The sequence below is a fragment of the Microcaecilia unicolor genome, chromosome 5, assembly GCF_901765095.1.
Source record: "Microcaecilia unicolor chromosome 5, aMicUni1.1, whole genome shotgun sequence".
Classification (NCBI taxonomy): domain Eukaryota; kingdom Metazoa; phylum Chordata; class Amphibia; order Gymnophiona; family Siphonopidae; genus Microcaecilia; species Microcaecilia unicolor.
This window is the reverse complement of record NC_044035.1, coordinates 77,375,524-77,387,783: the sequence shown is the minus strand read 5'-3', so window position 1 is coordinate 77,387,783 and position 12,260 is coordinate 77,375,524. Positions and strand designations below refer to the sequence as shown.

Genomic DNA, 12,260 nt, shown 5'->3' with positions numbered 1-12,260 from the left:
CCAAAATGAAATAAAGTGAGAGAAACCAGAATCTACTACTCAAGCTTTATCTAACAGAAAGTCTTCTAGATGAGAGGGCTTAGAATAAAAATGAATTTTTATATGAAATACATTTGTAGATCATAGCTCCTCCCTCAGAACATTCATGTGCAGATGTATAACATTTTGTTCAGCTATATTTTCGATTAGTGCTTGTGGGATGGGTTTTATACATCAACACTTTCTTTTCTTTTTTCCCCATATAGTACAACATTGTATAACAACTGGTTGATATTTGCTTGCAAGACAGTATATCAAGCTAAATAAATAGGAGCCATCAATGCATTTCTCTGAGCATAGCTATTTTCTGCAAGTAAAACACATTTTGATCGATATTCAAAACAATTGAACCAGCAAGAAAACAGTCGCTGACTGGTTAAACTGCTTGTTCAGAGCTATCTGCTAATTTTCAGTGGCGATAACTGGTTAAGTGCCACTGAAAATTAGCAGTTAGCGCTTAAATGAAAACCAGCTATTTTGGAGGGTGTTCCAGAGGCAGAGTCAGCACTTTGCTGGTTAAGTGACAATATTCAGAATTTAACCGGCCAGGGTATCTGCATAAATGGGACTGCATAAAATACAGTCCTATCTTTATGCGGCAACCCATGGCTGGTTAGGTTCTGTATATCGACTTGTGTTTGCAGGAGCCACATAAACCAGATTTCAACGCATAAGCCCGGCCATGGACTGGCACTGAATATCCAGGAATATCGCTAGTGGCAGTCAGCAAAACGCCCTCTACGGCCGGCTGAATATTTAACCCTACGTATCTATACGTTCATATATTTCAGTAACAAAGGGGTCCTTTTACTAAAGCTTAGTGCATGCTGAGTGCTGCATGTCCTACTTTATACCTATGGGCCACGTGGCACTTAGCGCATACTAATATTCGTTAGCACATGCTAAACTATCACACATCTGTGTGGTGCAGGTGGGGAAAAACCCCCTGCTCTGGTACAGCTGCAAGAGAAACACTTTTGTTTTGGATTTAAGGGCCATGAAAATCCCACGTGCCAGAAGAGAATTCCTGGTTGCCATGGCTACCTAGAATTAGCATCACTGTTGAAGTTATAGCTATATATAATTAAATACAACAATGATTATAACAGGAGGGTGCTTCTCCCCACCCCCAACAATTCAAACAAACACAGAACTGGACATACCTTTAATTCTCCGAGGACAAGCAGGCTGCTTGTTCTCACGACTGGGTGACGTCCGCGGCAGCCCCCACCAACCGGAAAGAAGCTTCGCGGGACGGTCGGCACGCAGGGCACGCCCACCGCGCATGCGCGGCCGTCTTCCCGCCCGTGCGCGACGGCTCCCGCCAGTTCCTTTTTTTCCGCGCCTGGAGAGAGTCGTGTTTTGCCGCTCTCTCTACTTCAGCCGCCGGATTCTTGCGATCGCGTATACGCGGATCGCGCTTCGTTTAATTTCCTTTTAGTATTTCTCTGTTACGAAAAAAAAAAAAAAAAAAAAAAAAAAAGAAAAAAGACTGCGCGTGTGGAGCACGCGCTCCCCTTTTCCCTCGCTTCCAGCGGGGACGCCTCGTTGCGGCCTAGTGGCCGCTCGGTCGGCTAGTTTTTTCGTGGTGTGATTTTAGCCACCATTGCCGACTTTGACTTCGCCGACGCGATTTTTCCGTCGATGTCCTCGAAGGTCCCGAGTGGATTTAAAAAGTGTGGTCGCTGCGGCCGGCCGATCTCGCAGACCGACACCCACGCTTGGTGCCTCCAGTGCCTCGGGCCGGAGCACAATCTCAAGTCGTGTGCGCTGTGTCTCGGTCTCCGGAAACGGACTCAGGTTGCGAGGCAAGTTCTGCGGGACCGTCTTTTTGGAACTTGCGCCGGCCCCTCGACGTCGACCTCGACGGCATCGGTATCGAAGGCCGGATCTTCGGTACCGGTATCGATGCCCGAGACATCGGCACCGATGGCAGCGACCCCAGGAGAACAGGTCCCGTCGGCCCGCCGGTGAGAGTGGGGTTGAGAGGCCGCGTGGGCTGTCGGCCCCGGTCACTCCCTCAGCTCGTGAGCCACGGGACCGAACCCTGTCGGACCCGGTACCTCGAGACCGAGGGGGATCGACCTCCTCCTCCTCCATGCCCTCCGGCGCCGGTGACGTGCACCGGAAAAAGGACAAGAAGCGCCGTCACCGGGAGCCCTCGGTGCACCCTGAAGGGGAGTCGACGCCGAAGCGTCATCGTAGAGAGGAGAGATCTCCGTCGGTGGTGGAGGTACCGACGCGTCGGGGTTCCGGCACCTCGGTGCCGTCTCCTGGCCCCCAGCAGCTTCTGGCACCGACACCCTTACCGGCCCCACCGCCTTTCCGGCAGCGGGCCTGGACGAGTGCCTCAGAGCCATCCTTCCGGGGATCCTGGAAGGGCTGATGCGCCAGGCTGTGCCGGCGTCGGGGGTGCTTGCGCCCCCGGCGCCGATGACTGTGGCGCCGGCGAGCTCTAGCCCGGCGCCGGGGCTGTCGACACCGCCGCCGCTTGCGGTGCCGGTCTCGACCGCCACGCAGGTGGAGTCCCCGTCGACGTCGATGGAGGGAGCTCCGTCCCCGCCGGCGCGGGAGTCCACCGCTCGACGACACCGAGGCCTCGGTGCCTCGACGTCGAGCCGGGCCCGGTACCGGACTCAGCTACATGAGCTAATGTCCGATACCGAGGATGAGGACTCGTGGGGGGAAGAGGAAGACCCGAGATATTTCTCCTCAGAGGAGTCTACGGGCCTTCCCTCGGACCCCACGCCATCACCGGAGAGGAAGCTCTCACCTCCTGAGAGTCTCTCCTTTGCCTCCTTTGTGCGGGATATGTCCATAAGCATTCCCTTTCCCGTGGTCTCTGTGGAAGAGCCGAGGGCCGAGATGCTCGAGGTCCTCGACTATCCATCACCACCTAGAGAGTCCTCCACGGTACCGCTGCACAATGTCCTGAAGGAGACGCTGCTTCGGAACTGGGTGCGACCACTAACTAACCCCACCATTCCCAAGAAAGCAGAGTCCCAGTACAGGATCCACTCTGACCCAGAGCTCATGCGGCCCCAGTTGCCCCATGACTCAGCGGTCGTGGATTCTGCTCTCAAGAGGGCACGGAGTTCGAGGGATACCGCCTCGGCGCCCCCGGGGCGGGAGTCTCGCACTCTGGACTCATTTGGGAGGAAGGCCTACCAATCCTCCATGCTCGTGACCCGCATCCAATCTTACCTGCTCTATATGAGCATCCACATGCGGACCAATGTGCAACAGCTGGCGGACCTGGTCGATAAGCTCCCGCCGGAGCAGTCCAGGCCTTATCAGGAGGTGGTCAGGCAGCTGAAGGCGTGCAGAAAGTTCCTGTCCAGGGGGATTTTTGACACCTGTGACGTGGCATCTCGTGCTGCGGCCCAAGGTATAGTGATGCGCAGGCTCTCATGGCTGCGTGCCTCTGACCTGGACAACCGCACCCAGCAGAGACTGGCTGACGTCCCTTGCCGGGGGGATAATATTTTTGGCGAGAAGGTCGAGCAGATGGTTGACCAACTGCATCAGCGGGAAACCGCTCTCGACAAGCTCTCCCACCGGGCGCCTTCAGCACCCGCCCCCGCGGGCGGGCGTTTTTCCCGGGCCCGGCAGGCTGCACCCTATTCTTTTGCGAAGCGTAGGTACAACCAGCCGGCCCGAAGGCCTCGTCAGGCACAGGGACAAGCCCCAGCGCGCTCGTTCCCGTCAACAGCGTGCGCCTAAGCAGCCCCCTGCGCCTCCACAGCAAAAGCCGGGGACGGGCTTTTGACTGGATCCATGGGAACATAGCCGCCCTACAAGTGTCCGTACCGGACGACCTGCCGGTCGGAGGGAGGTTAAAATTTTTTCACCAAAGGTGGCCTCTCATAACCTCCGACCAGTGGGTTCTCCAAATAGTGCGGTACGGATACGCCCTGAATTTGGCCTCCCTGCCTCCAAATTGTCCTCCGGGAGCTCAGTCTTTCAGCTCCCATCACAAGCAGGTACTTGCAGAGGAACTCTCCGCCCTTCTCAGCGCCAATGCGGTCGAGCCCGTACCACCCGGGCAGGAAGGGCAGGGATTCTATTCCAGGTACTTCCTTGTGGAAAAGAAAACAGGGGGGATGCGTCCCATCCTAGACCTGAGAGGCCTGAACAAATTCCTGGTCAAAGAAAAGTTCAGGATGCTTTCCTTGGGCACCCTTCTGCCAATGATTCAGAAAAACGATTGGCTATGTTCCCTGGATTTAAAGGACGCATACACTCACATCCCGATACTGCCAGCTCACAGACAGTATCTCAGATTCCGCCTGGGCGCACGGCACTTTCAGTATTGTGTGCTGCCCTTTGGGCTCGCCTCTGCCCCACGAGTGTTTACAAAGTGCCTCGTGGTGGTAGCGGCCTACCTACGCAAGCTGGGAGTGCACGTGTTCCCTTATCTCGACGATTGGCTGGTCAAGAACACCTCGGAGGCAGGAGCCCTCCGGTCGATGCAGTGCACTATTCAACTTCTGGAGCTGCTGGGGTTTGTGATAAATTACCCAAAGTCCCATCTCCAGCCAACTCAGTCTCTGGAATTCATAGGAGCGCTGCTGAATTCCCAGATGGCTCAGGCCTACCTTCCCGAAGCGAGGGCCACCAATCTCTTGGCCCTGGCTTCGCGGACCAGAGCGTCTCAGCAGATCACAGCTCGGCAGATGTTGAGACTTCTGGGTCATATGGCCTCCACAGTTCATGTGACTCCCATGGCTCGTCTTCATATGAGATCTGCTCAATGGACCCTAGCTTCCCAGTGGTTCCAAGCCACCGGGAATCTAGAGGATGTCATCCGCCTCTCCACCAGTTGCCGCACTTCACTGCTCTGGTGGACCATACGGACCAATTTGACCCTGGGACGTCCATTCCAAATTCCGCAGCCCACGAAAGTGCTGACGACGGATGCATCTCGCCTGGGGTGGGGAGCCCATGTCGATGGGCTTCACACCCAGGGTCTGTGGTCCCTCCAGGAAAAGGATCTGCAGATCAACCTCCTGGAGCTCCGAGCGATCTGGAACGCACTGAAGGCTTTCAGAGATCGGCTGTCCTGCCAAATTATCCAAATTCGGACAGACAATCAGGTTGCAATGTATTACGTCAACAAGCAGGGAGGCACCGGATCTCGCCCCCTGTGTCAGGAAGCCGTCGGTATGTGGCGTTGGGCGTGTCGATTTGGCATGCTTCTCCAAGCCACGTACCTGGCAGGCGTAAACAACAGTCTGGCCGACAGACTGAGCAGAGTCATGCAACCGCACGAGTGGTCGCTCCATTCCAGAGTGGTACGCAAGATCTTCCGAGAGTGGGGCACCCCCTCGGTGGATCTTTTCGCCTCTCAGACCAACCACAAGCTGCCTCTGTTCTGTTCCAGACTTCAGACACACGGCAGGCTAGCGTCCGATGCCTTTCTCCTTCATTGGGGGACCGGCCTCCTGTATGCTTATCCTCCCATACCTTTGGTGGGGAAGACCTTACTGAAGCTCAAGCAAGACCGCGGCACCATGATTCTGATAGCGCCCTTTTGGCCCCGTCAGATCTGGTTCCCTCTTCTTCTGGAGTTGTCCTCAGAAGAACCGTGGAGATTGGAGTGTTTTCCGACTCTCATTTCGCAGAACGACGGAGCGTTGCTGCACCCCAACCTTCAATCCCTGGCTCTCACGGCCTGGATGTTGAGGGCGTAGACTTCGCTGCGTTGGGTCTGTCTGAGGGTGTCTCCCGGGTCTTGCTTGCCTCTAGGAAGGATTCCACTAAAAAGAGTTACTTTTTCAAGTGGAGGAGGTTTGTCGTTTGGTGTGAGAGCCAGGCCCTAGAACCTCGTTCTTGCCCTGCACAGAACCTGCTTGAATACCTTCTGCACTTATCAGAGTCTGGCCTCAAGACCAACTCAGTAAGGAATCACCTTAGTGCGATTAGTGCTTACCATTATCGTGTGGAAGGTAAAGCCATCTCTGGAGAGCCTTTAGTCGTTCGATTCATGAGAGGCTTGCTTTTGTCAAAGCCCCCTATCAAGCCTCCTACTGTGTCATGGGATCTCAACGTCGTCCTCACCCAGCTGATGAAACCTCCTTTTGAGCCACTGAATACCTGCCATCTGAAGTACTTGACCTGGAAGGTCATTTTCTTGGTGGCAGTTACTTCAGCTCGTAGGGTCAGTGAGCTTCAAGCCCTAGTAGCTCATGCTCCATATACTAAATTTCATCACAACAGAGTAGTGCTCCGCACTCACCCAAAGTTCCTGCCGAAGGTGGTGTCGGAGTTCCATCTTAACCAGTCAATTGTCTTGCCAACATTCTTCCCCAGGCCGCATACCCGCCCTGCTGAACGTCAGTTGCACACATTGGACTGCAAGAGAGCATTGGCCTTCTACTTGGAGCGGACACAGCCCAACAGACAGTCCGCCCAATTGTTTATTTCTTTCGACCCTAACAGGCTAGGGGTCGCTGTCGGGAAACGCACCATCTCCAATTGGCTAGCAGATTGCATTTCCTTCACTTACGCCCAGGCTGGGCTGACTCTTGAGGGTCATGTCACGGCTCATAGTGTCAGAGCCATGGCAGCGTCAGTGGCCCACTTGAAGTCAGCCACTATTGAAGAGATTTGCAAGGCTGCGACGTGGTCATCTGTCCACACATTCACATCACATTACTGCCTCCAGCAGGATACCCGACGCGACAGTCGGTTCGGGCAGTCGGTGCTGCAGAATCTGTTTGGGGTGTAAATCCAACTCCACCCTCCAGGACCCGAATTTATTCTGGTCAGGCTGCACTCTCAGTTAGTTGTTCTTCGTAGGTCAATTCCTGTTGTTTCCTCGCCGTTGCGAGGTTCCATTGACCTGGGTTCTTGTTTTGAGTGAGCCTGAGAGCTAGGGATACCCCAGTCGTGAGAACAAGCAGCCTGCTTGTCCTCGGAGAAAGGGTATGATACATACCTGTAGCAGTTGTTCTCCGAGGACAGCAGGCTGATTGTTCTCACCTACCCTCCCTCTTCCCCTTTGGAGTTGTGTGTTTCATCTTTTGCTAGTCATTCAACTGGCGGGAGCGGTCGCGCACGGGCGGGAAGACGGCCGCGCATGCGCGGTGGGCGTGCCCTGCGTGCCGACCGTCCCGCGAAGCTTCTTTCCGGTTGGTGGGGGCTGCCGCGGACGTCACCCAGTCGTGAGAACAATCAGCCTGCTGTCCTCGGAGAACAACTGCTACAGGTATGTATCATACCCTATATTCATTGTGTGTGTCCAATCCTGTGTTCAACTGGATTGTTAAGCACTTTTGCTGTATTAACAGATGGGAAGGAAAAAAAGGGGAAAATTCCTAGGTAGTTATAAGACTAGGTTCATGGCAGCAGATCCTAGCTCTGGTTCTGACTAAGCTGAAAGAACAATGAAGGAAAAGAAACTGCTTTCCTTACCTCCACAATAAAATACAAATCTTGGAGAGGTTCCAATAAAGTATTGGAAGGTAAACCTTTTTATAGAGAAGTTCAAGAACAAGAAAACATGAAGTGGAAAGCTGGAAGTTTATTAGAAAGTATAAGAAAACACTGCTTTATGGAGAGGAAAGACGGAATAGACTGCTGACAGAAGTAGTGATGACAAAACTCATGACATGCTTGGAACTACAATATGTGTAAGGGAAGAGGGGTAGTGGGTAGAAAAGAAATTGAGGGAAGTGGCTCGGAGTGTTCAGCCATATGAACCCTGCAATAGTCAAAGGCAGCAGAATAAAAAGGTCAGCATGGTTTACAACTGCATCAGGGTTCTAAGACAATTGGGATAATTTGCATGTAATGGCCCTTGTTACAAACACAATAGCAATAATACTTCCAAGAAGGTGGATAAACTTATGCAGAACTATCATATTATAATCTTATTTTAACAAATGTTCTATACAGCTGCCTAATTTGCTTAAACATTGGGGGAAGGGTCTGGATGCTAGATTAAATATGGTATAAGCACCAGAGAAAACTAAAGCCTAAAATAACCTTCCAATCAAGGTTATGGAGGCCAATACCATAGCAGTTTACACACGTGTGAGACAGACAGCAATGGTAATACAGGACTGAGACGGCCAGGTAAAAGACAACTTTAAAAAAGGGCTGCATTTCTTAACTAGGCTGTGAAAACTGTAAGGCTGTTTATAACTGTGTAATTTCAATTTGTATTTGTACTTCTTATCTTTTCATTACTTTTTGTTCTTTCATTTCTTTAGGACTGCATTCTGATTAAAATCTGTAATTGCGATTAATCACATGATTAGTCGTGCAGCAGCTTCTTGTGACTCTGGGCAATGGAGGTTTACGTTACTTGCCCAGAATCACAAGGAACTGCAGCAGGAACAAAAATAAACAAACATACTTTTAATCGCGTGATTAATCGCAATTAAAATTTTTATAGAAATGCAGCCCAAGTTTAAAGTACAGGATGTATATGCTCATCTTAACCAAAGTGGCAGAATATAAAAGAGGAAGACAATTGGTTCTTATATGCCATCATCTTCTATGATGCTATGTTACTATGAAAAGCTACTTATTTGACAAATACAGAAATATATTACAATTATTTCCCAGCCATAAATCTATAGTAAGTGATTTTGGCAATTAACTTTTAGCACTACACTTGCTTTAAATTAAAAACAGAGTGGAATGCTATATATTACTGTGTTAGAATTAGCATATATTTGCAATATACAGACTACATATATGCTCATTCTATTCTAATCCATACATTCCCAAAAAGTTGAGTCATAACATACCTTTGGAGTTTTCCTGGCTGCTTAGTGCTGGTGCAGGACAAGTTACTAAAGGTGTAAGATGAGGGTCCACACAAAGTGAACTGCAGATATTTTTTATTATTTTGGGGTTTGGGCAAGGTGTTCTCACTGTGCATTGCTGAAGCAATTTAGCAATGCAGAGTGCTGAATAGTTCTGTACCAAAGTATTCTCCTCTTTCTTAACTGCTTCCATCAATGGTTTTATGACTGGGTTTAGTTTTTCAGGAAGTTGCTGCAAACTTACAACAGCACATGCAGCAAAAGTATGAACTCTCTGTTGTAAAATCTGCCATCCCTGGTTTGTTTCTGTGACAGTCATTTGAACCTGCTGCCGTTTACTATCCAAATGCTGTAACACTTTGGGATTTAAATTATTAGAAGATGTTGCTTCATTAAAAACAGCAGTGACCTAATTGAAAAAAATACATAAAGAATAGAAAGGGTTTATACAACACATTCCTATAATTTACTCATGACATTTGCAGACCTACAATTCATGCAGGCAATGCAACATGTATTACGGCAATCTTTAATAAAATTACTTTGCATCTATGAACTTTTACTTTTATTGTATCAGAGTGGGATGTAATGCAAATACATAATTTAAGGGGTCTTTTACTAAAGATTAGCTTGAGTTATCTGCAGCACGGCCCATAGGAATAACATGGGCCCTGCTGCAGATAATTTGAGCTAATCTTTAGTAAAAGACCCCCTTAAACTGCCATACAAAGCCATTTTTTAAAACATGAGACAGACTTATACAACTTCAAATTTTATTCACTCTTCAACTACTTTGCTGTAGCAATCCTTAAATTGTTCTGGAGAATGGAAAGACCCTGGTTGGAGAGTCTGGATAAAGTTCTCATGTTTTATATGGTACTAGGAAAAAAGGCCCGTTTCAGACAGAAATAAAACGGGCGCTAGCAAGGTTTTCCTCGGAGTGTGTATGTTTTACAGAGTGTGTGCGAGAGTGAGTGTGTGATAGAGAGAGAGTGAATGTGTGAGTGTGTCTGTGTGAGAGAGAGTGTGTGTGTAAGAATGAGAGTGTGCGCCAGGGGCCCCCCTCCCTTCCAGTTCCAGGGGGCCCCCCTCTCTCCCAGTTCTAGGGTGGCCGTCCCCCCTCCCTGTCCCCCAGTTCCAGGGTGGCCCCCCCCTTCCCAGTTGCAGGGTGGCCCCCCCTTCCTCCCTCTCAGCCTCCCAGTTCTAGAGTCGGCCCCCTTCCCTCCCTCCCAGTTCCACGGTGGCCCTCCCCCTCCTTCCCAGTTCCAGGGTGGTCCTCCCCCCTCCCTGCCTCCCAGTTCCAGGGTGGTCCTCCTCCCTCCCTCCCTCCCAGTTCCAGGGTCGGCCCCCTCCCAGTTCCAAGGTCGGCCTCCCACACAGTTGCAGGGTCCCCCTCCCCTTCTCCTCTCCCTGCCAGTTCTAGGGCATCCCTCCCTCCCTCCGTCAGGCGCTGAGAGCCAGCGTGGTGTAGCAGCAAAGGGCACCTTGCAAATACCCCCTTTTGTCCTGCAACGAAGTTACCTTTGAAACAGAGTTTTTTTTTTAATCTCCGAGTGTTGAAAGATGCCGTGTGAAGTTCAGTGAAGCCACAGTCAGCTTCCGAACGTTGGAGGAGGTGTCGTGTCCTCTGATTACCCGCCCTCGAAGTCATAACGTTCTGACGCGAGGGCGGGGCAGAGACAGATGGCTAGAGACGGAAGTCTACACCATGACGAATCCACGAACCCTGGTCCCTGCACTGAAGCCATGGCGTGAGCTTCAGAACGTTGGAGTTGCGAATTATGTCGGGAGGTGGGTGGGGCTGAAGGTGGGGCACCCTACGAACACTATAGGGGGAGCTTCAGGGGCAGGCTTCAGGGGGGCTTCAGTGGCACAGAGTGAGCTTCAGAGGTGGGAATTATTTACATAGATTTTATGTTATTCTTAATTGAGTATGTTTTATTATAATCCACCATGAACAGTGGAATATAACTTTTTTTTTAATAAATAAAATAAAATCTTAGTAAACATTAGATAATTTCTCTCCTTCATATCTACAGAAAGTAAGGAAAGGAGTTCACTGGAGTATCACCTAATAATGTTTCAACTTTTAACAATGAATATACCTGCTCCAGTTTGAAAACTCACAGAGAAAGCATGAGAATGGAACCAATATATTTTATGAGGTTGCTAACATGTTTATGTTTATTAATTATAATCTTTACTAGGTATTGGTATTAAGCATGGCGTACCAGGCAGTATTCATTAGCTCATCATAAAGGGTAAAGGGTTATCTTTAAGATGTACATATCTGGTCTTTGTTACAAATCTGTCATCTTTTGCAGTTCTAAAATTTGTGTTCAGAAGATCTGGGACCCCTTTATGAAATGCCAGAACTTGCAAAGGAGGATCATATGAATATGATGCATGGTGTTTGGGGAACCCAGTATAAGCTACAGCTTCTGGACCTTGGGGGGGGGGGGGGGGGGGGGGGACATAGATTTAAGATAAGAAATACTGAAGGTGGTTTTAATTAAGTGGTTCCAGAATTAATACTGAGTGTTGTACTTTTGATTCCTGTTTTTATGATGTTTGCAATCCACTTATAGTTTGTAAATGTGAAAGAAAATACAAATAAAAATTATTTTTTCAAAAGTTCAATCTTCAAATGTTTTATATTTACCCTTAATTTTTTAAGATTGGCACCACTGCTTAATATTTCAGTGAATCAATAGAAAAAACATTCTAGAATTTGTCTGGTCTTTCAGTATGCCTGCCTGCAATTTGCCATTTTCTTTGGCTAAAACACCATAGAAAGCTGCTTCGTTATGAAACAAGAGACAAAACTGAAATAATTAGTGTTATTCCCAGGGTGTTTTTTCTAGCAAAAAAGGTGCCGGTACTCAAATGCCAGGCCACCCTTCAGGGGTGGAGTGATCAGTGAGAGACCGACCCCACAATAGCCAGGCCCCCTGCAACCAGTCACAGAATCTATGACAAGGCAGAATTGGTGTGTAGAGCCTGAGATCTTTCATTAAAACTTGGGGATCATGGGTCATTTTTAGCAGACAATGGAAAAGGTGCCAGTACTCAGTACCCCCAAGTACCCCCTCAAAAAAAAAAACTGGTTATTCCCAAGTACACTGATTAAAGTGCCTACTCAGTTTACTCACCAGTTCATTAGCTTGATCTATGGTAAATACACTGCAGCTAACTCTGCTTGTAATGTCAATGTGTGCATCAGTTAATGCTGAAATTAGCTGCTTGCATTCATTCTGCATACGTGTGAAAGGAATTGCTATTTCATCATAATAGAGATACTCAGAAAGGACAGCAAGTAGGTGTGGCTGCACAGCAAGAGCCACAGATTTATGTTCCTGGAAAAAGCAGAGAACACAATTCAAATTAATAGCATTAAAACAAATCAAGGGTACAGTAAATGCTAATATGAATTAATCAAACATA

General features: G+C 49.2%; 1 protein-coding gene across 1 annotated transcript in view; it reads right to left on the bottom strand.

Moving 5' to 3' along the window:
• Positions 1-12,260, bottom strand: part of BTAF1 (B-TFIID TATA-box binding protein associated factor 1) — a 620,170-nt gene that overhangs the window by 239,413 nt on the left and 368,497 nt on the right. The window contains 2 exon segments of the mRNA XM_030204965.1: positions 8,799-9,225; positions 11,969-12,172. Coding sequence (XP_030060825.1) covers positions 8,799-9,225; positions 11,969-12,172 — 631 coding nt within the window.